This window comes from Ovis canadensis, chromosome X, assembly GCF_042477335.2.
Source record: "Ovis canadensis isolate MfBH-ARS-UI-01 breed Bighorn chromosome X, ARS-UI_OviCan_v2, whole genome shotgun sequence".
NCBI lineage: Eukaryota > Metazoa > Chordata > Mammalia > Artiodactyla > Bovidae > Ovis > Ovis canadensis.
In genome coordinates this window covers 58,134,659-58,159,975 of record NC_091727.1, presented here as the reverse complement: position 1 = coordinate 58,159,975, position 25,317 = coordinate 58,134,659, and the positions used below count along the sequence as shown (strand labels likewise).

The window sequence follows — 25,317 nt, the reverse complement described above, 5'->3', positions numbered from 1 at the left end:
TCCTCTGTCCATGGGATTTTCCAGGCAAGAATACTGGGGTGGGGTGCCATTTCCTATTCCAGGGGATCTTCCCAACCCAGGAATCAAACCTGTGTCTCCTGCACTGGCAGGTAGATTCTTTATCATTGAGCCACCTGGGAAGCCCTAAGCTCCACCTTAAGCATATCTATATTTAAATGTTATGAAATCCTGTATCTGGAATCTGACTTCCTTTAAACAGTAACAGAATAAAACATGTTGTTTAAAAGTTATTTTTTGAGAAGCTAGTACATCCACATAGTATAATTTTCAAAAGTTATCTCACTCCCAATTCTTTCCCTCATGCCACCCACTTCCCCATCCCTTTCCCAGAGGTAATCAGGGTTCCCAGCTTCTTGTGTATCTTTCCAGAGATAGTTTATGCATATACACTCAGTTATGTATTTACCATTTAGTCTCCTTTTTATATACAAATGGCAGCATAGTATTCTCACTATCCAGCACCTTGCTTTTCTCAGCCAATAATGTATGTTGGATATCATCCCACATCACTACACAAATGGTGTCCAAGTTTTCATTATCTTTTTTTTTTCTTTTGGTCTACCTGAAAGGTTGCTGTATGAACATTCCAGGATTTCATGAGCCATGTGGAAAGCTTCCAACTTTTTGTTTTCACAAGCAGTACATCACTGAATACCTCTATATGTCTGTCTTTTGGTACATGCATGAGTATATACAGTCCTAGAAGTGGAACTGCTGGCTCAAAAGCCATGTGTGTTTTTGGTTTTGACTCTTTGGAATCATTCCTCCTTGAATAAGTTTTCCTGGACTTGCTGTTTGCTGGAAGTTCATGCAGGGGAAGAAATGCGGCCATGTTCTAGGCAGATCAGAGCTTTTACAACTGGAATTTTTTTTCCCATTTGGTAGTTCTTTCAGACTTCTCCAGAGTCAGTAAAGAGGGGCCAGCTGTTGGGTTCTTCACAACACCACTCCCTTCTCTTTCCCTAACCCCTACCAACTGCTCCTCTCACAAGCATAGACTACTTTCTACAAATATGGCTTGTCTGAGTACTTCCTTGTTGAGGCCCCTGCCTGTCTCTCCTGAGACTTCCATATGGGTTGAGGAAACATCCCACCTGCCCATGCTCTGTTATCACTGTTATGTATCTATATGATCTTGCACTTAGAGTACAGACTAAAACTTGGCTAAGAGTCCTTACCAGTGCTATCCCTTGACCACTCCTCTCTAGCCTTTGAAATCTCCTTGCACTGGTGCTTGATTTCCTCTGCCTCTGGCAGCCCTCTCATCTGTTTTCAGCTATTTCCTAATTTGTCAGATACAAAGTCCTTCCTTTTCTCCTTGCAGCTTCTGGGTGAAGACTGAGATGAAAAGAAAAAAAAAAAGGCTGACTTTACTCCTTATATTTAAACCAGCAATCAGAATATACTTTTTAAATGTTTAATTAAACTGACAAAAATGTCCTTCAATGAACACAAGTGCACCATCAACTCTCTAATGTGCAATGAGCTTGGACTTCCAAGAACGGCCTTTCCCATGGGCTTTCTTTCCTGTATGCGTTCTCTGATGTACAATAAGATTTGATTTTTGTGTAAAGGCTTTCCCACATTCTGTACACTTATAGGGTTTCTCTCCAGTATGAGTTCTCTGATGAACAGTGAATGTTGATTTTTCTCTGAAGGCTTTGCCACACTCAGTGCATGCATAGGGTTTCTCTCCTGTGTGTGTTCGCTGATGTATTATGAGCTGTGACTTCTGGCTGAAAGCTTTCCAACATACAGGACATTCATAGGGTTTCTCTCCTGTATGAATTCGCTGATGTATAATGAGCTTCGACTTTTCTCTGAAGGCTTTGCCACATTCATTGCATTTATAAGGTTTTTCTTCTGTATGTGTTCTTTGATGTATAATGAGATAAGATTTCTGGGAAAATGCTTTTTCACATTCATTGCATTCATAGGGCTTCTCTCCTGTATGACCTCTCTGGTGTAGCATGAGATAGGATTTCTGAGAGAATGCTTTCTCACATTCATTACATTCAAAGGGTTTCTCTCCTGAATGAGTTCTTTGATGAACACCAAGGTTTGACTTTTGGGTGAAGGTTTTCCCACACACATCACATTCATAGGGTTTCTCCCCTGTATGAGTTCGCTGATGTACAATGAGGGTTGACTTCTCATTGAAAGACTTCCCACATTCCATACATTTATGAGGTTTCTCTCCCGTATGAGTTCGCTGATGTATAATGAGAGTTGACTTATCACTGAAAGTTTTCTTACACTCATTACATTCATGGGGTTTCTTTCCTGTATGAGTACTATGATGTATAATTAGATCAAGTTTCTGTATGAAAGATTCCCCACATTTGGTGCATTCATAAGTTTTTTCTCCTGTGTGGGTTTTCTGATGGACAATGAGGTTTGACTTCTGAGTGAAGGCTTTTCCACATTCATTACATTCATAAGGTTTCTCTCCTGTATGAGTCCTGTAATGTATAATGACAGTAGATTTTTCTCTGAAAGCTTTTCCACATTCTGGACACTCAAAGGGTCGCTCTCCTGTATGAGTTCTCAGGTGTATAATGAGCTGAGATTTTTGGCTAAAAGCTTTTCCACATTCTGTACATCCAAAGGGTTTCTCTCCTGTATGAGTTCTCCAATGTACAATGAGGTGTGACTTCTTGCTGAAAGTTTTCCTACAGGCAGTACATTCAAAGGGTTTCTCTCCATTTTTAATTCTCTGATGTAGACTAAGACCCTTCTTTTGCCTGAGGGTCTTCCCACACTCTTTATATCCATAAGGTTTCACTCTGGGAGTTGTTTTCTCATACTCAGTATGGAAGAATAATTTTGCACATCCATTATCATATTTCTTTCCCACAGAACTTCTACTATATAAGTCTAAATTATCAACCATATTATATCCAAATGATTCATATTTATGGGGCCTTTGTATTGAAGCAAAAAGGTTTGTACTCAGATAAAGTATGTTTCCAAGTTCATTATAGTCAAGGCCACTCTTACTGGTAATTGTTTTCTTGTCAGGGAATCCAACTTGCATCAGATATTTATCTTGGTCATCCTGATGCTGTCTCTCAATCTGTTCATCAACCTGGCAGGCTTCTTCTAGAAAGAAGTACAATAAACCACCTTTATACTTTGACATTATGGAATGGACTGTCTTTAGAAATGTTTTGCCATATGAAAGCTGATACTGATATGTCATTTTATCAGAGTTCCTGGAGAGAGAATCTTGACCATCAAATCCTGTTCTTTTACTTAACTCCCACTTGCTAGCCTTTTTGTTACCAAGAACAATCTTATCCTAACACTTCAGTCTTTTTTACTTCTATTTTTATATCACTCTGGGGACCTTATCACCCTTTATCTTCATTTATCATATGAACTCTTAACTATTCTTGATATACTGTTGCTGTTAAGTCGCTTCAGTTGTGTCCGACTCTGTGCGACCCCATAGACAGCAGCCCACCAGGCTGCCCCGTCCCTGGGATTCTCCAGGCAAGAACATGAGTGGGTTGCCATTTCTTTCTCCAATGCATGAAGGGAAAAGTGAAAGTGAAGTCACTCAGTCATATCCAACTCTTAGCGACCCCATGGACTGCAGCCTACCAGGCTCCTCTGTCCATGGGAGTTTCCAGGCAAGAGTACTGGAGTGGGTTGCCATTGCCTTCTCCTCCTGATATACTACTTGCACCTAGATAGAAATGCAACACTGTGACTCATGGACTCAAATCTTCCAACAATCCTGAAATCCACATTTTCAGTAAAATGTGAGAGAAAGATTCAGAATAATTAACCTTACAAAAACAAAGAAACCTAATGATCTTTGCTGAATTTGGATTTTTGCATTCATCCTAATGATCTTTGCATTCATCCAAGTTTGCATTCACAGTTCTTCAATACCAACTTCTACTTTTGCCTATACTATTTCCACTAAAAACTACATCTATTATTAATCCAAATCCTTCCTCATGTTTCATCACCCACATAGCCCAGTCCTTCATGTTTTGCTATATTCATAATCTAGATTAAACTTTCAAGAAGCAGTTTAGTCTTTTCAAAAAAAGCTTACTCTGATTTTATATAACTTTAACTTTCATTAACTTCTAAAGTAGTCAGTTATCTGTACCACTCATTTAGATAGTTGAAAGCACAAAGCCTTGCTTTTAATATATCAATTACAAGATGCATATTACTCCACATTTTAATACCCCTGAATCCAGATTCACCTTACAATCAATGACATGTCATTAACTTTCTTTCTCAGTGGTGTGTTTTTAAATCAATGGTATCTTGGTCAGTAAATACTTTTTGCACATATATTGAATTTTTATTTTTTGTAGTTTAATTTTCTTTTCACCTTTCCCTAAAATTTTATATGAAAAATTTCAAACATACAGAAGAGCTGAAAGAAGAATACAGTAACTACTCATATTACCACTTAGATTTAACAGCAACATTTAAGAGTAATACTGGATTTTAAAATGGATCATGCAGTTGTGGCTTCTCTTCCTATGACTTCCTTTCCTTCTTTAGTAAAGCACTAGTTCTTAACTGGGTGGGAACATCATAAAGAAAAGTTTTTACAAAATACATTTGATGGGATCCAAGTTCCACCAAGGACCTCCTTAGGTGTTAAGCAGCAACACAGCACATGTGGCTAGGGCTGTAAGTTCTCTAGCCCAGGATCAAACCCTGGATCAGATTTTTACATGTTCTGTGACCTTAGGCATATTAGCTAATCTACTTTTATCTTACTTTCACATCTGGAAAACAGGAATTGTAACAGTATCCACCAAAATGTATGTCTATAGGATTAAATTAATTACAATAGGGCATGTATAGCACTTCAAATGTTTACTAGAACAACTACTACTATAATAATAGCTACTACTATTATGTTAAGAATTATTATACTATAAAAAGAAATAAGGACTTTGTCTCAGGATATTTAATATGTTCTTGAATTAAATGAAAAAAGATGAATAAAAATATGCACAGTAGACTACCATTTTCTATGGAGGAAATAAGTATTAAGTATATATTTAAAACAATATAGGCTCATTCTGTAAAAAACAGTAGGATAAACTTTCAAATTTTAATAAATGGTTACCTATGGGGTAAGGAAAGAGTAGGATGAAGAGGGAAAGAGGTTGGACTTCTTTGAATATCATTGTTTTCTAGATTTGATTTTGGAATCAAGTAAATATTTTACAAATATTTTATATAATCATAAAGCAAAACTGAAAATAAAAGGATTACCTAATAGTAATAAGTATCAACTCATTCTGTATTTCCTAACAACCATGCTAAAAATTCTTGATTCTCAATGGCACCAACATGATGAGCTCAAGTGAATCAACCCACTGTACACATTCAGCAGTCTCAGAATAATACTAACAATACTACCATCAGATGTAAAATTAATAAATTAAAAAAATTTAAGCCCAGAATTTGATTTGGAAATATACATTTGAATATATGATGTATTTTCTCTTAAAAAATCTTTTACATAGTTCCTAGCTATGTCAATTTAATAAAAAGCCTAGAAAACAATTCCCTACTATCCAAACTGTGGTCACGAAACATTACCACTAAAAAGAACAAACCAAAGCTCCTTGGAGAAATGGCTGATTTCAGGGCAGGTACAGGAAATACATACTATGAGCCTGGAATATCTTGTAACAACAGAAAGCAAGAAAGCTACCAAAGACTCAGGACCCAACTTAAAGGGGAATCCACTGGCCAGAGATGGAGCAGTTTGATTTATAATAAGGATAAGGCAATGGATCAAAACATAAAAGTGTTTAAATCCATAAGTCCATAAATGATACTCAAAAAAGACGTATTAGGCACCTTTGAATGATGCAACAAAACCAACTCATTTTGAAAACTGGTAAATAAATGGAAAAATATATATAACTCATATATAATCAAATACAGTTGATCCTTGAACAACACAGGGGTTGGGGGCACTAACCCTCTGCACAGTTGAAAATCCAATTGTAACTTATTGGCCCTCCATACAGGCAGTTCCTCCTCCAAGTCTGTGGTCCCATATCTGCAGATTCAATCAACCACAGATTGTCTAGCACGGTACTATTAGCACTGAAAAAGGCATAAAGGTGGACCTGCGTGCTCCAAACCTATGTTGTTAAAGGGTCAACTGTAACAGATGGAGGGCAATCCCTCTTTATGGAAGTATTCCAGCTAATCAACAAAGAAGGGAAGTCCTTAAAAGTGCCAACTTACAAATGTAGAACGAATGATAGAAAATGCATAGTTTTTCCAACCATCTTAGTAACACAGTAAGCACACTACATATGAACCTTCAAGTTTCGAACTTTCAAAAGATGCAAATGTGCGTTCACATGTCCATTCACGTAAGTCAGAGTAGTACCATATAGCTGACTGTGTTAGTTGGGTACCAAGGCTAACTTTGTTGGACTTATGAACAAATTGGACTTACAAATGCACTCTCAGAAAGGAACCTGTTCATATGTAGGGGACTTACTGTAATTGATTCAGGCAAGAATCATCAGTGAACATTAAAACCACTGGGTAAAAAATTTTTGAGAAACAGGATGTTCAGAGTTTGGCAGTTCCACAAAATGTTAAACAGTTATCACATAGTCTAACAATTCCACTATGTATGTACTCACAAAAAATGAAAATGTACATTTCAAAACTTCTGCATGAATATTCATAACAGCATTATATTTAATACAGAAAAAGTGAAAATAACCTAAATGCCCATCAACAGATGAATGGATAAACAAAATGTGGAATATCCATATAATGAAATATCATTCCACCATAAAAAGGGATGACACATACTACAATATGAATGAACCTTGAAACATACAAATGAAAGAAACTGGACATAAAATTCCACATTTTGTATGGTTCTATTTATATGAAATGTCCAGAATAGGCAAAATTAGAGATAGAAACTAGATTAGTGCTTGCCAGGGGATGGGGGATGGAGACTGACTGATAAGGGACAGGAGTTTGAGTGGTGATAATAATGTTCTAGAAATAGATAGTGGAGTTAGATAGAATATTCTGTGCACATACTAAAAATCATTGAGTTTTTGAGTTTCACTTCAAAAGCATGAATTTTATTGTATGTGTATTATATCTTAATAAAGATATTTTTTAAGAGAATCAAGATGCTTTAGGAGACCAAATCTGATAGGAATATCTAAACTGGATAGAATCAGGTAATCCAATCCAGAATTAGACCACTAGTGCCTAGCCTGTGACTAATGTGGGCCTGGCTTCTGATGAGCAGTGGGAAATGAGAACAACAGAAGAGGCAGGGCTTGGGGCCAGGGGGCTGGCACTTATAAGACACCTGTATTACAGGGAAATGGGACTGTGCAGAAACTTATGGGTGAGCACCAACTTAAGGAGAGTGGCCTGGTGGGTGTAGAACAGGGGAGAAGGTGTTAGTCTTAGGTGTTGATATCCCTGTCCTCCATAAACCATCCCTGAGATATTCCTGGAAGTCATTTCACAGACCCTCACCCCTGACTTCTGGAGAAGGCAATGGCACCCCACTCCAGTACTCTTGCCTGGAAAATCCCATGGACAGTGGAGCCTGGTAGGCTGCAGTCCGTGGGGTCACTAAGAGTCGGACACGACTGAAGCAACTTAGCAGCAGCAGCAGCACCCCTGACTGACAAGCTGGGATCTCCTGCCCCCATAGCCTGGGTCAATGCCACTTACCTGGAAAGCTCCAAATTGGAATTTTTCCTTCTGGCAGGCATTGCTCTTCCACCTCCAATTTGAGGATAAGATCTGGTTTGGTAACATGATACCCTGCTAATGAGAAATGAAAGCAATACCTCCTTGGTCTTCAGAGATTCTGAGAAAAAGGAAGGTGGAGTGTGGGGCAGTACAAGGGATGTATCACTTGACACAATGGTAGTCAAACCAATTCACCTGGGTTTTGAGTTCCCAAACACCTTGTCAGGAAAGCAAAGGAGGAAAAGGAACTCTGATCCTTGGAATTTAATGTCAAACTCTTCTATAGTTCAGAGGCCTAACAAGTTTCCAACTTGAGAAAGGAAAAGGCATTCTGTTGGACAGAGTAATCATAAATAGCAAAATTACCTGAGGAAGCCATTCTTACCTACAGAGACCAGGTTGCTGTAGGTCTCCAGCATCACGTCTCTGTACAGGGTTCTCTGTGGAGGGTTCAGGTACTGCCACTCCTCCTGGGTAAAATCCACAGCCACATCCTCAAATGTCATGAGTCCCTGTAACTGTATATTCTTTTATTTGAAAACGCTGACCACTGAATGATAAGAATGGGATAAATGTAAGGGAACTTCTGTTTGGGTTCCCAGTTCACGATGATGACAATACAGGATGTCTGTCAAGTTATTGACCTACTTGGTAGGGGGAAAAAATCACAAGTCATGGTTGAGAAACTATCATACTAAATAATAGAATATTTAAGGCAATGTTGTATTAGGATGGACAAGTAGTCCAGTAGAACTAAAAAGATAATCCAAATGTGTAGGGACACCTGACTAATGATAAAGTTGAAACTGCAAAATAGTGAGGAGGATGATATTTTCAAATAAATATAGATGGGTTACTGGATATCTACGTGTACCAAAAAAATTATATTTAACCCCTAACTCACCATACACAAAAATCAGCTACAGGTAAATTGCAAATCTAACATGAGAGGAAACACAATGAAGTATCTGGAGAATACTATAGGAAAATGTTTTTGTAAGGTTAGGGTAGGGAAAATCAAAAACAAAGACACGAAAAGCACTATTCATAAAGGAAAAGATAGATGTTACAAGATTAAAAATACAGCAGTAAGAGAAGAGGAACTAAAAATAAAGAGCCTCTTGATGAGGGTGAAAGAGGAGAGTGAAAAACCTGGCTTAAAACTCAATGTTCAATAAACGAAGATTATGGCATCCAGTCCTATCACTTCATCGCAAATAGATGGGGAAAAAGTTGGAAACAGTAACAGATTTTATTTTCTTGGGCTCCAAAATCACTGCAGACCGTGACTGCAGCCACGAAACTAAAAGAAGCTTGCTCTTTGGAACAAAAGCTATGACAAACCTAGACAGTGTATTAAAAAGTAGAGGCATCACTTTGCCAACAAAGATCCATATAGTTCAATCCCTTGTCCAGGAAGATTCCACATGCCACAGGGCAAGTAAGCCTGTGCATCACAACTACAGAGCCCACCTGCTACAACTCCTGAAGCCTGCATACCTAGAGTCCATGCTCTGCAACAAGAGAAGCCACCACAATGAGAATCCCATGCACAGCAACTAGAGAAAGCCCGTGGGTAGCAACAAAGACCTAGCACAGCCACAAAGAAATAAAAACTTTAAAATGCATACCAAAAATCTTAAAAAAAGAATATACAGTACTGTTAGAAAAAATACAGCAGTAAAAAGGTAAGTATAGATGGGGAGATTATCTTCTGCTTTCATAAGTGATAAAGGGTTCTTATCTGGAACATATAAAATAACCCCTACAAATCAAAAGAAACACAAGCAGCACAGAAAAATAGACAAGAGATGTGAATACTAAAATGAAAATCATATGGACATATGTTCTGTGAACAGAAAAAAAATGTACTTAACCCCATTAGCACTTAGGTAAATGAAAATTTAAGCCCCATTGAGACACCACTTGGCACTCACCAGAAACATTATAATTACATGATTAAAATGCCATAAAACTGTGCGGACATGGGAACTCTCACACACTGTTAACAGGAATATAAAAACTGGTATAACTGCTTGGGAAAACAGTTGCATTGTTTACTAAAGTCAATGACTGCAAATACTATGATCCAGCAACACCTTAGAGAAAATCAGGCACATGTACTCTAGAAAACAAGCACAAGGATGTTCACAGGAGGACTATTTCTAATGCTAAGTTGTGGGGGAAACCCAAATGTCCCTCAGCAATACAATGGGCAAATTGTGGGACAATCTTTCAAAGGAATACTATGTGGTAACAAAAAGGAATGAACTACAACTGCATATCCAACACAGATGAATGTCACAGATGTACTAATGAGCAAAAGAATCCAAACACAGAAGAGCACATACTGCATGACTCTGTTTATATACAGGAAGAGAACGGGCAGGCCTAATCCATGCTGTTAGAAGTTAGGAAGTGGTTACCTTTGGGGCTGGTATTGATTGGAACAGCATGAAGGGGGATTTGGAGGTCTTGATTATGTCCTAATCTTGACCTTGTTTCCAGGAGTGGCTCCACAGGGTGTTCACTTTGTCATAATTCATCAAGCTGTACACTTATAAACCATACCTCATGTATGTTATAATTGCATACCTAAAATTATTTTTGACAAATGCAAAGACACTTCAATGGAAAATGGGAGTTCCATTTCAACAAATGGTATTGGAACAACTGACTATCCATATGCAAAAAAAAAAAAAGAACTTCAATCATACCTCCAACATATATAAAAATTAACTCAAAATGGATCACAAACCTACATGTAAAATCTAAACCTACAAAATTTTTAGAATAAAATATAGGAGAAAATCTTTTTAACCTTAAATTTGCCAAGTATTTCTCTGATGTGACACCAAAACTCAAGACACTGTTAAAAGAATAAAAACCCATGGAATGGGAGAAAATATTTACAAATTGTACATCTGACAAAGAAGTTGTATTTAGAATACATAAGAACTAGAACTCTCAAAACTTAAAAAAAAGCCAAGAGACATACTTTATCAAAGTTAAGTGGCAAATAAGCACATACCAAGATGCTCAACATCATTAGCCATGAGGAAACCAAATCAAAACCACAATGAGCTACCACTACATACGTATTAGAATGGGAAAAAACATGACAATGGCAAGTGCTGGTGATGATGTGGAATAAACAAAGTCTCATTTATCATAGACAGAAATGCAAAGTGGCACAGACACTTTGGAAAACAGTTTACCAGTTTCTTATGAAGTTAAGCATATACTTCCATAGTATCTGCAATCCAACTCACAGGTATATTTACCCAAGTGAAATGAAAACTTATGTAAATCCCAAATCCTGTACATGAACATTTATAAAGCAGCTATATTTGTAATCACCAAAATATGTAAATAACTCAAATGTTATTCAACCTGTGAAGGAATAAACTGTAATACACATAATGTAATCCAACTCAACAATAAAAATGAAAGAACTAATGATACATGCAAAAACATGGGTGAACCTCAAATGTATTATGCTAAGTGAAAGTAGCCAGACTCAAAAAGCTACATACTATATAGTAGTAGTAAGTAGTGTTAGTCACTCAGTCATATCTGACTCTTTGTGACCTCATGGACTGTAGCCTATGAGGTTCCTCTGTCCACGGGATTCTTCAGGCAAGAATACTGGAGTGGGTTGCCATTCCCTTCTCCATGGGATCTTCCTGACCTGGGGATTGAACCCAGGTCTCCTGCATTGCAGGCAGATTCTTCACCATCTGAGCATACTATATGATTTCATTTCTATAACATGGAAAAGGCAAAACTATAGAGACCAAAAATATATCAATGATTACTAGGGGCCAGGGTGTGGCAAGGAGCGAACTACAAAGGGGAAATACAGTTGACCCTTGAACAACACAGGTTTGAACTACATAGGTCCACTTATATGCAGATTTTTTTCAATTAAATATATTGGCAAATTTTTGGAGATTTGCAACAATTTGAAAAACTCACAGATAAATTGTGTGCCCGAGAAATATAGAAAATATTAAGAAAAAGTCTTTAAAAAATAGTATATATGTAGATACTGTTCTATCCTTGCATAGACATAAGGTGATTTTTTTTTTTTGGCCACACTATGTGGCTTGCAGGATCTTAGTTCCAGGCCATGGAGTTGAACTCTGGGCCCTCAGCAGTGAAAACTCAGCCTTAACCAGAAAGACTGATGTGAGGTGCTCTTCTCTGTTTCGCCTAACTCAGAACTCAGGCCAAAAAGCAGCAGGCATTGCTCTGAAAGACTGCAAGGCAAACTAACATCCCACAGATGCCTGGGGCCAAAGATTACAGTCCAGACAGACAACAGACTGCCTAAGGCCTGAGATTCTGTGGGAAGTTGGGATATTCAAAAATACCCACATACAAGGAAAGGTAGAAAGCCACATACATGCCCAGGATAGGACTTTGGCTCAAAAAAAAAAAAAAAAGACGTGAGAAGACTAACTGCTCTAATTCTTCATGAGCATAGAAAAATGAAAAGTTTCCAAATTCTTACAGGAATTGAATGTAAAATTGACACATAAACTTATTTAAGATTGTACAAAATAGGAAAATGCAGACTAATCTCACTTATGAACAACAGTGCAAAAATCCTAAATAAAATACAGTTGATCCTTGAACAACTGAGGGTTAATCCCCGTATAACTTATATTGGCCCTCCATATCAGAGGTTCTTCCACATCTACGGATTCAACCAAGTCCACAGGACTGTGTAGTACTGTAGTACTCACTACTGAAAAAATCCACATGCAAATGGACCCGAACAGTTCACACTCACCTTGTTCAAAAGTCAGCTGCATAAGCAAACAATAGACCCACATTAAGACAATAATACATCATGACCAATTAAGATTTATTCCAGCCATACGATGATAGTTCAATATTAGAATATTCATTAACATAAATCACCATTAAACAGACCTAAAGAAAAAACTTATATGAATATAACTAATATAAGAAATGCTAATATAAAAATATTGAAACAGAATTCAATACCCAATCCTGATCAACAAAAACTACAGGTTAGAATAAATGATAATTTCCTTAAAATAACCAAAGATAGATAAATACTGGTAAATAAGATAGCAAGGAGGGAAGGAATGAAGGAAAGATTAGAATTGAAGGTAGGAATGGAAGGAAGAAGGAAAGGAAGGAAGGAAAGGCAAACTGGAATGGAAGAAAAGAAAGGATGGACAGAGGGATGAACTGGACTGGAAGGAAGGACAGAATGTATGTTTTGCATAGGGGCCTTGGATCACCATGGATAATGTAATGATGTGATTTAGGGTTGGGGCTGGCTACACCAGAAAGATCAACCACATGATTTAGGGTAGGGGCTTTGGGTCACCCCCAGAGGGGCTGGACAGAGAGAGCAACCACATAGACAATCACGCCTATAAAAGTGGAAGTGAAAGTGAAGTCGCTCAGTTGTGTCCGACTCTTTGTGACCCCATGGACAGTAGCCTGCACCAGGCTCTTCTGTCCATGGGAATTTCTAGGCAAGAGTACTGGAGTGGGTTGCCATTTCCTTCTCCAGGGAATCTTCCTGACCCAGGGATCGAACCCAGGTCTCCTGCATTGTAGACAGACGCTTTACCATCTGAGCCACCAGGGAAGTCTATAAAATGAAGCCCTAATTAAAAACTCTGAATACTGAAGCTCACCAGAGTATCTCTGGTTGACAGAATTCCATGTGTACTACCACACATCAATACCAATTACACAAAGTCATGCATCTTGACCTCATGGGGAGAGAAAAATGGAAGCTCCATGTTTGGTACTTTCTGGGGATCTGCCCTATATACTTCTCTCTTTGGTAGGTTCCAATCTGTGTCCTCTCCCTGTAACAAGCCATAGCCATGAGTATTACTGCTTTCAGTGAGTTCTCTGACTTCCTCCAATGAACTGTCAAACCTAAAAGTGACCTTGGGGACCCCCAAACTTGCAAGTGGTGTTCAGAAGTGAGGGTGGTCTCTTCTCAGGACAGTTTTCTCTAACTTCAGAGTTGTCAAACTCTTCATAGATAGAATGACACAAAGTCACAAAGATGCAGTTATCCCTAAGTTAATTTATAAATGTAATGTGATCCCAATTTAAAACACAAGCTTCTTAATGGTACTAAACAAGGTAGTACTAAAGATCATACCAAAAAATAAATATGCAAGAATAGCTAGAAAATTTCTGGAAAAGAAAAACTGTCTAGGGAGGAAGCAGCCCTACCAGATACCAAAACATATTTTGATACAGGCATTCTATCAAAGCACAGAGTTCAAAAGACCCACTTTTTAATAAATGGTGCTGAGTTAACTCAAAAGCCATTTTGGAAAGACTAGATTGGATCCACATCTCATTGCATAAGGTATAAACACCAAATGGATCAGAGGCCTAAATGCAAAAAAAAAAAAAAGAAGCTAAACAAAGTACTAGAAGAAAGCATGGGTGAGTGTCCATATAACCCGGATGATGTTGTTGTTGTTTACTCACTCAGTGGTGTCTGACTCTGCAACCCCATGGACTGTAGCCCGCCAGGCTCCTCTGTCCATGGGGATTTCCAGGCAAGGATACTGAAGTGGGTTGCCATTTCCTTCTCCAGGGGATCAAACCCACATCTCCTGCAAGTCTCCTGCACTGCAGGAGGATTCTTTACTGCTGAGCCACCAGGGGCAGGGAAAGACTTTCTAAATATGAATAAAAATCCAGATATAATAAAAGATTAATAAACATAACCACAAAATACAATATAAAAACACTTTGGTAAGTCCAAGGACAAAGCAGGGGTGAAATATGTTGCAACATATATCACAAATAAAGACTGGTATAACATATATCACAGATAAAGATTAATATCCTTAACATATAAAGAACTCTTGAAAATCAAGGGGGAAAAAAGGACAAATACCTGACAGAAAATCAGGCAAAAAATGTAAGACAATTAACAAGAGAAATAAAAATATCTCTTAAATATATGAAATTATATTCAACTTTACTCATAATAACAGAAATGGCAATTAAAACTAAATAGAGATACCATTTCTTATCTAGCAGATTATAAAAAGTTTAAAAGCCAGACAACATACTCTATTGGTATAGTCACAGAGAAACAAGGCACTATCATACATTGTTGGTAGGAATGAAAAACAGTATAACTCATATAGAAGGGAATTTAGCAATATGTAATCAACTGTATTTACCCTTTGATCAGCAATGCCACCTGTAGAAGTTTATATAGAAGATATACCTGAACGAAAAGGAAATAATTTATGCACAATACATTTCATTTCAGCATTATTCTTTTTAAAATTTTATTTATTTATTTGGCTGTGCCAGGTCTTAGTTGTGGCATGTGGGATCTAGTTCCCTGACCATGGATCAATCCAGGGCTCCCTGCACTGAGAGTGCAGAATCTTAGCCACTGGATCACTGGGGAAGTCCCCAGCATTATTCTTAATTGCAAAATACTGGAAACAACCAAAAGTCACACATACATAGGAGAATGACTGAACAAACTGGTGCATCCACCAATGGAATACTATGCAGCCGAAGAAATGAATGAAACAGAAATATAACAATCCTAAAGTTCATATAAAAGTCACAAAAGACCTGAATAGATAAAGCAATCTTGAGAAAGAACAACAAAGCTGCAGGAACCACACTCCGTAATTACAAATAAACTGTATTCAAAGCTATAGCAATCAAAATAGCTTGAGTTGATTGAATCAAAATAGTAATCAGAATACTTGCATAAAAACAGACACACAGATCAATGGAACAGAAGGCCCAGAAATAAACCCATGCATATATGGTCAATTAACTTATGACAAAGGAGCCAAGAATATACAATGTGGAAAAGATAGCCTCTTCAATAAATTCTAAAATAAATTCTGTTGGGAAAATTGGACAGCTACATGCAAAAGAATGAAACTGAAACACTGTCTTATACTACATGCAAAAATTAACTCAAAATGGCTTAAAGACTTGAATATGGGACCCAAAACCATAAAATTCCTAGAATAAAACATAGGTGGTAAGCTCTTTGACATCAGTTTCAGCAATGATTTTTTTGGTTAATAAAAAAATCATTGGTTTAATGATTAACATCAAAAAGCAAAGGCAGTAAAAGCAAAATTCAACAAACAGGACTACATAAAAATAAAGCGCTTCCATACAGCAAAGGAATCCATCAAGAACATGAAAAAACCACCTACCAAACAGGAAAAAACATCTGCAAATCATATAAATTATAAGGGGTTAATATCAAAAATATATAAAGAACTCACAACTCAGTATCAAAAATAAACCCAGTATAAAAAAAAAACAATTAAAAGATAAGCAGGGACTTTTCCCTGGTGGTCCAGTGGTTAAGTCTGCCTGCCAATGCAGGGAACATGTGTTTAATTCTGGTCTGGGAAGATTCCACATGCTGTGGAGCAACTAAGCCCATGCACCACAATTACTGAGCCCCTGCTCTAAAGCCCCTGCTCTACAACAAGAAAAGGCACTGAAATGAGAAGCCCATGCATCACAACTAGAGAGTGGCCCTCATTTGCCAAAACTGGAGAAAGCCCGGGTGCAGCAATGAAGACCCAATCATAAATATTGTTTTAAATCAGAACAAAAATAAGCAGAGGATCTGAAGAGACATTTTTCCAAAGAATACATTTAGATGGCCAATAGGCACATGAAAAAATGCTCAACATCACTAATCATCAGAGAAATGCAAATCAAAACCACAATAAGCTATCACTTCACACCTGTCAGAATAGCTATTATCTAAAAGATAAGCAATAGCAAGTGTTGGCAAGGATGTGGAGAAAAGGGAATCCTTATGCAGTGTTAGTGAGAATGTAAATTGGTGCAGACATTATGTAAAATAGTATGGGGATCCCTCAAAAAATTAAAAATAGAATTATCATATGATCCATCCATTCCTTTCCTGGCTATTTATTCAAAGGAAACAAAAACGCTGACTGGAGAAGATGTATGTACCTCCGTGTTCACAGTAGCATTATTTACAATAACCAAGACATGGACTTTACCTGAGTGTCCACTGAAGGATGAACAGATACAGAAAAATGTGATAGACACACATACACAAATGGAATATTATTCAGCCATAAAAAAGAAGGAGCTCTTGCCATTTGTGACAACATGGATGGATCTTTAGGGCATTATACTAACTGAAATAAGTCAGAGAAAGTTAATACCATATGATCTCACTTGTATGTGGAATCCAACCAACAAAAGAACCCTTATAGACACAAAAAACAGATTGGTAGTTGCAAGACGCAGGTGGTGATGGGTGGGGATAGACAAAATTGGTAAAGGTGGTCAAAAGGTACAAACTTCCAGTTATAAAATATCTGTAAGTAAGTCCTGGGGATGTAATGCACAACATGATGACTACAGTTAATAATACTGTATTGTATATTTAAAAGTTGCTAACAGAAGAAATCTTGAAAGTTTTCATCATAAGAAAAAAATGAGTAACCATGGTGATGACTGTTAACTAGACTTACTGTGGTGATCATTTTGGAATATACACAAGTACTGAATCATTATGTTGTACATCTGAAACTAATGTATATGTCAATCATATCTCAATTAAAATGAATGAGGACAATATTTGTAAACATACATGCAGCAACTTTCAGGATATATTGTTAAGGGAAAAAAGCAAAGTGCAAAAGAGTCTATAAATAAAGTATACTACCTTTTTGAGTAATATGAAAGGGGAAATCATCACATGAGTACATCATGCAAAATGCCAGGTTGGATGAAGCACAAGCTGGAATCAAGATTGCTGAGAGAAATATCAATAACCTTAGATATGCAGATGACACCACCCTTACAGCAGAAAGTGAAGAAGAACTGAAGAACCTCTTGATGAAAGTGAAAGAGGAGAGTGAAAAAGTTGGCTTACAACTCAACATTCAGAAAACTAAGATCATGGCATCTGGTCCAATCCCTTCATGGCAAATAGATGGGGAAACAATGGAAACAGTGATATACTTTACTTGGGGGTGGGGGGCTCCAAAATCACAGTAGATGGTGACTGCAGCCATGAAATTAAAAGATACTTGCTCCTTGGAAGAAAAGCTATGATCAACCTAGACAGCATATTAAAAAGCAGAGACATTACTTTGCCAACAAAGCTCCATCTAGTCAAGGCTATGGTTTTTCCAGTAGTCACTGTATGGATGTGAGAGTTGGACTATAAAAAAGCTGAGTGCCTAAGAATTGAGGCTTTTTTGAACTGTGGTGTTGGAGAAGACTCTTGAGAGTCCCTTGGACTGCAAGGAGATCCAACCAGTCCATCCTAAAGGAAATCAATCCTGAATGTTCCCTGGAAGGACTGATGCTGAAGCTGAAACTCCAATACTTTGGCCACCTGATGCAAAGAACTGACTCACTAAGAAACCCTGATGCTGGGAAAGAATGAAGGCGGGAGGAGAAGGGGACGACAGAGAATGAGATGGTTGGATGGCATCACTGAATCGATGGACATAAGTTTGAGTAAGCTCCAGGAGTTGGTGATAGGCAGGGAAGCCTGACATGCTACAGTCCATGGGGTCGCAAACAGTCAGACCCAACTGAGGGACTGAACTGAACTGAAAGGGGAAATTTTTTAAAATATACCTTTATCTGCTTCTTTTAAAAAGAAATGTTATAAGCATAAATCAGAAACAAGACTGGTTATCTCCAAGGTAGAATGAGAATTAGGTATTAGGTACAGGAAGAGGTGACAATTCTGTGTATATATTTCTGTCTTCAAATCATATTAACATTTTATATATAGTATAAAGGATAAAGTTAAATCAACAAAGATGGAAAGAAATAAAATCAAAATGGAATACAAACAGAAAAAATGAACCTAACTGTATACCAAATAAATAACATAACCACACTATATAGGAAAAAATCAAAAGGAAAAATTAATTCATGTAACTTCTAAACAGAGTACTTTGATTACATATCCTCAGTATAAAAGGCATGCAAACAATTCGTGTACTGTACTCAATAGGTTGATTTTTCACAGGTGTGTAGGAATTCTGAGCCTATCTTCTGTATATTGTAAGACAAGAAAATGAATCAATATATTGATGTTAGGAGCCAGTGCTCTCACTGTTGGTGAAGGGAGATGCAAATATGGAGTAAGAGAGGTTAGGAAGATTCCTGGGGTATTGCATAAATTCAAGCTGTGTGTGTATACACAGATATACAGAGACACAGTTCACTGAAAAGACCTAGAAGTAATGATGCCCCAACAGCAATGAGCACAACTACCATCCAGATTTTGATTTCTATATATAATTATTTACTAACAGGAACCAGTGCTGCTTGGAGAAATGGCTGATTCTAGGCCTGGGGTAGGAAAAGTAAAAGATGGAAGCTGGAACATCTTATTATGTCGGCACTAAGGTAGTGCTCAGGAAAGTATCAGAATGTGACAAAAGGACACAAAAGCCAGCTAGGGGACCCCCCTGGATAACTCAGGGGCAAGTGAGCAGCAAAATAAATAATGACAATTATAACAGATTATAATCTACTGAAAAGTTAAAATCCATAAAAATTAAAATTCTGTATTAATGATATAAATAAAGGAGAGGGAGCCCCACCTCCTAACACCATCACTGACCTTGGGCATTAGGATTCCAACATGTGAAGTTTGGGGGCACACAAACATCCAGACCACAGCAAAGGTCAACAAACAAAAATCAATCATATTTCTATATACTAGCAATGAATACTTGAAACTGAACTTTTAAAAACCAAACCATTTACAGAGGCTTAAAAAATGAAGCATGCCATACTGTTGTGGAATGAACTGTGCCCCCCCTAAAATTCTTAAGCTGAATGCCCAAACCCCCAGTGTGACTGTATTTGGAGACAGGGTCTTTAAGAAGGTAATTAAGGTTAAATGAGGTCATAAGAGTGGGACCTGATCCAACAGGATTGGTGTCCTAAAAATAGGAAGAAACACCAGAGCTTCCTCTCACTCTGCAGATGCACAAAGGAAAGACTATGTGAGGACAGTGAGAAGGCAGCTGGCTATAAGCCAGGAAGAATGTCCTCACCAAAACCAACTCTGATCTGGGACTTCTAGCCTCCAGAACTGTGAAAAAATAAATTTCTGTTGTTTAAGCCACCAAGTCTGTGGCATTCTATGACAGCCTGAGCAGACTGATACACATATATAGAATCTGTATGTTGAAAACTATAAAATGTTGATGGAGTCAGTAAATGAAAATCTAAATAAATAAATGGAGAGGTAAATAAATACTGTGTTCATGGACTGGAAGACGCAACATAATAAAGACATCAAGTCTCCCCAAACTGATCTACAGGTTTAACTCAATTCCTATCAGAATCCCAGCAAGATCATTTTTAGACATGTAAACAAGATTATTCTAAAATGTACATATAAAGACAAAGGCACAAGAATAGCCAAAAAATGTTGAAAAGGTAGAATAAGGTTGGAGAAACCATACTACTTGATTTCAAGACCTATCATAAAGCTGCAGTAATGAAGACAGTGTGGTACTGGTGGAGGATTAGATACACAGATCAATAGAACAGGCAGTCCAGAGATGGATCCCACAAATATGGCCAACTGATTTTTGACAAAACCATAAAATCAATTCAATGGAGAAAAGATGGTCCTTTCAACAAATAGGGGTTAGAACAAATAGAAATCCATTTGCAAAATTATGAACCATGACCTAATCCTTACACCTTACATAAAAATTAACACAAAATGGATCTTGAGTCTAAATCTTGAGTAAACATAAAATTATAAACATTATAGGAGAAAATCTTCATGACCTAATGTGATATTGTGACTCATAATAAGAAATTAACTTTTGGTCTTTGCTCCCAAATTCTGGCAGAAAGAGCTCCTGAAACCCTTGGAGTATCTCAAGCAAGGAAAGCAATAAAAGTGTCTTTTGACATATTAATGAGATGACTTTAGAACCCCACCTAAGGAGAGGGAGCTGGTGGCCAGCCACGTGATTAAAGGACTGGAAGTTTTACTCCCACCCCCCAACCTCGGGGATGGAGAGAGGGACTGGAATTTAAATCAAAAGTTAATTGCTAAATAAATAACAACAACAAAGCCAATGGCCAATGAGTTAACCAATCATGCCTATGTAAAGAGTTCAGTTCAGTTGCTCAGTTGTGTCCAACTCTTTGTGACTCCATGGACTGCAGCACACCAGGCTTCCCTGTCTGCATAAAAATCCAAAAGGACTGGATTCAGAGAGCTTCTGAATTGTAAACACATGGAGATGCTAGGAGAGTGGCACACCTGGACCTGGAGGTGTGGAAGCTCTTCCCCATATACTTTGCCTTTACATATCTCTTCCATCTGCATGTTCATCTGTATACTTTAATATATCTTTTAATAAACTGGGAAACATGTTTCCCTGAGTTCTGTGAGCCACTGCAGCATATGAATCTAACTCGAAGAGGGGGTCACTGGAAGCTCTGATCAATAGCTGGTTGCACAGAAGCACAGGTGATAAGCACTGGGCTTTTGACCAGCATCTTAAGTTGGGAGGTGGGGCAGTCTTGTGGAACTAAGCCCTTAACCTATAGGATCTGACACTATCTCCAGGTGGACAGTGTCAGTATTAAGTTGTAGAACACCCAGCTGGTGTCACAGAGATTTGCTTGTTGTGGGGGGAAACCGCCACACATTTGGTGACCAGAAGTATCAGAAGTGTTATTTGTGAGAGTAAAGGAAAACTTATGGGAGTGACACAGTAGGAAAGAACTGGGCTTTTCTCTACACAGGAGATACAAGACTAGAGTTTTTCCATCTTAATTGAGGCAAAGAGTTCTTAGACCTGACACTGTTAGGGGAAGCACACTGACTGAAACCGCCCACCTTGGCCAGGCACCACAGTAACCATTTGCATGAGCTGTTTTACAACAGGAGGTCCTGCTAAGGAACACGGAACTAATAAGCCACCACCAACCGGACGAGTTCGGGAAAGGTCAAAAGGAGACACCACATGTCCGACCACCTCCCAGAATCCTTCTCTCTGGCACACATCTTGGCTGAACAAGGCGTGCATCACCAGAAAGGACTCTGAGTCAGAATGATTGGCTAAAGACAACCCGGAAACCATAAAATCCCATCACCATAAAACCCGAGACTGCAAGCCATGTGGCAGAGCTATTCTCCTGGGTTCCCTTACCCTACTGCTCTCCACCCGGGTGCCCTTTCCCAGTAAAATCTCTTGCTGTGTCAGCACATGTATCTCCTTGGACAATTCATTTCCGAGTTTTAGACAAGAGCCCAGTTTCGGGCCCTGGAAGGGGTCCCCCTTCCTGCAACAACACCAAAAGCACAACCCATAAAGGAAATAGTTTATAAAATGGACATTTTCAAAATTAAAAATTCTTGCTCTGTGAACAACATGATTAAAAGACAAGCCACACACTTGGAGAAAATATTTACAAATCTGACAAAGGACTTGTACACAGAATATAAAAAGAACTCTCAAAACTCAATCGTGAGAAAAACAATCCAATTTAAAAATGGGCAGAAGACTTGATCAGACACTTCACCAAAGAGGATATGCAAAAAGTAAATAAGCCTATATAAAGATATTCAATATCACTGGCCATTAGAGAAATGCAGATTATTCTGTGATTGAAGACAACTCCACCACCCAAAGGAAGATTCAGCAAATAAATGACTTGAAAGGCAATTGCAGGAAACTTTTACTTCCCTTAGGACTTGATGTGTTCTCTTGGAAGAGTAAATGGAGCCAGATTTCCTCTGGCTGCCAGAGGCTCAAAGAGAAATTTGCAACTCAACTAATATTGTAATGTGTAACTATCTGTTACACCCTAAGTCATGTGTCTACATTTTAATTTGGCCTTTGCTGTCTCTCATTTTCCCTGATATTAACACTTATTTATAAATAATCTAGTTTATGTTTGAGATTCCAACATTGCTGAACACATCCATAGTAAAATAAAAGGAAGAGACAACATCCTTACCTGGGGTTCAGCCATTCCCTCCTCTTCTTGGGAAAAAATAAGAGATGTGTGAAGACTGAGCTAGAAGAGTGGAGAAGTGTAGAGCATATGAGAGACCCCATCAGGCTTCCAGTGCCCAGAAATATCTGCCTAGAAATCCCCTCACACCAGCTGGGCACATGGCTGCTCTGTGGAAGTTTGGGAAACCATGTAGTTTTAACAACCACTTGTGTATTCTTGAGTCTTTTTTTCATGCAAAAACAAAAGTTTTCTTCTGTATATATACCTCTGTACTGACTCAGAAATTGTATTTCTAGGTATTTTCCTTAATGAAATAAATAATGGATCACAATTTCTCCTTAAGTAGCTTCATCTCAGCATTGACTTTTAACAATGCCAAACTTATGATCCATAATAAGGGATTAAATTCTATGTAGCTATTAAAATAATCTTGTATGGAACTGTACACTTATTATGTTTATTTCTCTGTACGTTTCTAAATTACAAGTATTTTAAATGTTACACGATAAATTTTTAAGCTGAATCATAGTAACTTCTAAATGAAAAAAAGCTGTTATGAAACTGCAGGAACCCATGCGTTAAATGTTTAAAAAATGCATACACCTTATACACACTAAAAAATGTCTAAGAATTACAATATAAATATAGGGGCATAAAATTAGTTCCTTTTTATTCTCCTCTCATTGCTAATCAATCTACAATGCAAATGTTACCTACTTTTAAATCCCAAAAAGAAACTGAACTTTAAAATTATTATTCCCATGCGTTTTAAGCCAGATCCCCCCCAGAATCCACACCACCAGTCCCTGCCCAACCTTCCCAAGCCCCAAACTCTGGGCGAGGCCCTTTATTGGGTGTGTACTCTCTGGTGCCTCTTCTTCCTTCTCCTCACCTCACTGGGGCCGTCTAGCTCAGGAGTCAGAAGGAAGCCCTCGGGTGCAAATTCACTTCAACTGGAGCATTCAAAACAGGCCCCTACCTAGGGGGCTCGGAAAAGGGAATATGGGCAGGAGAGATGGGGGCGCCTAGGCAGAAGTTTGAGGATGCGTATAAACCCTTAGCGCAGGTCACTATGCTAGAAAATGTGTAAAAGTCAACATTTAGTAAGCCCCATTCAACCCTGACTAGCCCCATAACTTTGTCTACAACTGAGCCCACAAACCCTCATTCGCTGACCTCTTGGTCCACCATCACTCACCCCACAACCTCCCACGTCAATGACCCCCCCCCAAACCCGCTTCATTCGTTCTCCAGAACTCCCCATCACTCAGCCCATCATCCCTACCACTCGCTCCCTCAACCTCTTTCTCGACAACAGATTTTCTGCTCGGTGCAAAGGAGACAGTTACGAGAACTAGCGCCGGAGAAGCACTTCCGCTTTGGGACCAACTCAGGCTCCGCAGCCCAAAGGGCTGCAGCAGCCGGGTGTGCGCACGCTCAGTGGGGCCTTTGAGCACACGTCCGCCAATAGTCAACATGGTGCCCCCTCCCGCCGGCCAGAGGCGAACGCAATGGGGCCGCAGCGCAGGCGCAGAAGAAAATGGCCGCTCCGGTGACGTCACTGCTCTGACGGGGGGATGGCCGCGCCTACCGCTTCTCCCTTCTAGGGATGCAGTTGTAGAACAGGTGTATGATCTACAGAGGCCGTCATTCCTAAGACTCCAAAGACCGGTTTCCTTATTGCGGGAGGGGAAATGCCCAATAAAGAAAACGCTAGCAGGCGGGAATTTGATGTCTTGAACCTGGAGGGCAGCATCAGGTTTGCAGGTGTAATTGAATAGGAAGTCGGCATGCGTGGCAGAATTGTTCAGCGTGCACAAAGGCTGAGAGTAGAAAAAAGTCACTGGCTCCATCCAGTGGCCAAGGCTGGGAGTTTACAGTCTAGCGTTTGAAGGACGGTGTTCAGCCAAACAAGCTGCTGAAGAATAAATAAACGGCGACCTAGTACATAAACACACACCGGGATGAAGGGGATCTGTTAAGTAGTGGCTAGGAGGCTGTTTTCTCAGGATGGGCAGGAACGATCTCCTTTTGTCGGAGGTTACAGTTACGCTATCAAAGGAGCTAGCCACACAAATATCTGAATCAAAGAGCTTTGTGGTGGAAGGTGAGGTTGTTGCAAAGGCCCTGCCTGAAGTAGGACTGGTTTGGCATATTGGAGGAACAGAAACAATGTCAGTGTGTTGGGAATGTAGGAATTGTGGGCAAGGGAGAAGTGAATGGGTGGCAGATGCCCTACGGCCTCCCCTGCCAGGGACAGAGCTCCTATTTCCTTCTGGACACAATGGGATGCCATTAACAGGAGGGGGGTCAGATTTTTTTAAAGTCCAGTCTGAAGTAATCTAGCATTATATATTAACTTTTAAAATACATGTATATTTGACTCTTTTTTTCTATTGCCTGTATTGCACCACTAGAATATGAGCTGCACAGTAGCTCCTCCTGTATGCCTGGTAGTGTTCTAGACATTGGGAATATAGCAGGGAAGAAAACAGAACCGACCAACCAAATAAA

At 38.7% G+C, this 25,317-nt stretch overlaps 1 protein-coding gene across 19 annotated transcripts; it reads right to left on the bottom strand.

Annotated features, from left to right (window-relative positions):
- Window positions 1-235: 235 nt before the first annotated feature.
- ZNF182 (zinc finger protein 182) lies at window positions 236-24,236 on the bottom strand. 19 transcript variants are annotated; one of them, XM_070291718.1, is made up of 7 exons: window positions 24,089-24,209; window positions 23,696-23,878; window positions 22,804-22,863; window positions 14,982-15,028; window positions 8,156-8,288; window positions 7,750-7,845; window positions 236-3,123 (listed from the first exon to the last, which is right to left on the bottom strand). In XM_070291718.1, the coding sequence occupies exons 5-7, from the start codon at window positions 8,274-8,276 to the stop codon at window positions 1,493-1,495; spliced, it is 1,848 nt and encodes a 615-aa protein (XP_070147819.1). In that variant the 5' UTR covers window positions 8,277-8,288; window positions 14,982-15,028; window positions 22,804-22,863; window positions 23,696-23,878; window positions 24,089-24,209; the 3' UTR covers window positions 236-1,492. The 19 variants fall into 19 exon arrangements, with proteins under 19 accessions (XP_070147819.1, XP_070147820.1, XP_070147824.1 ...); XM_070291719.1 differs by having other exon boundaries at window positions 24,105-24,191; XM_070291723.1 differs by having other exon boundaries at window positions 7,750-7,842; window positions 24,089-24,184.
- Between the last annotated feature and the right edge of the window lie 1,081 nt (window positions 24,237-25,317).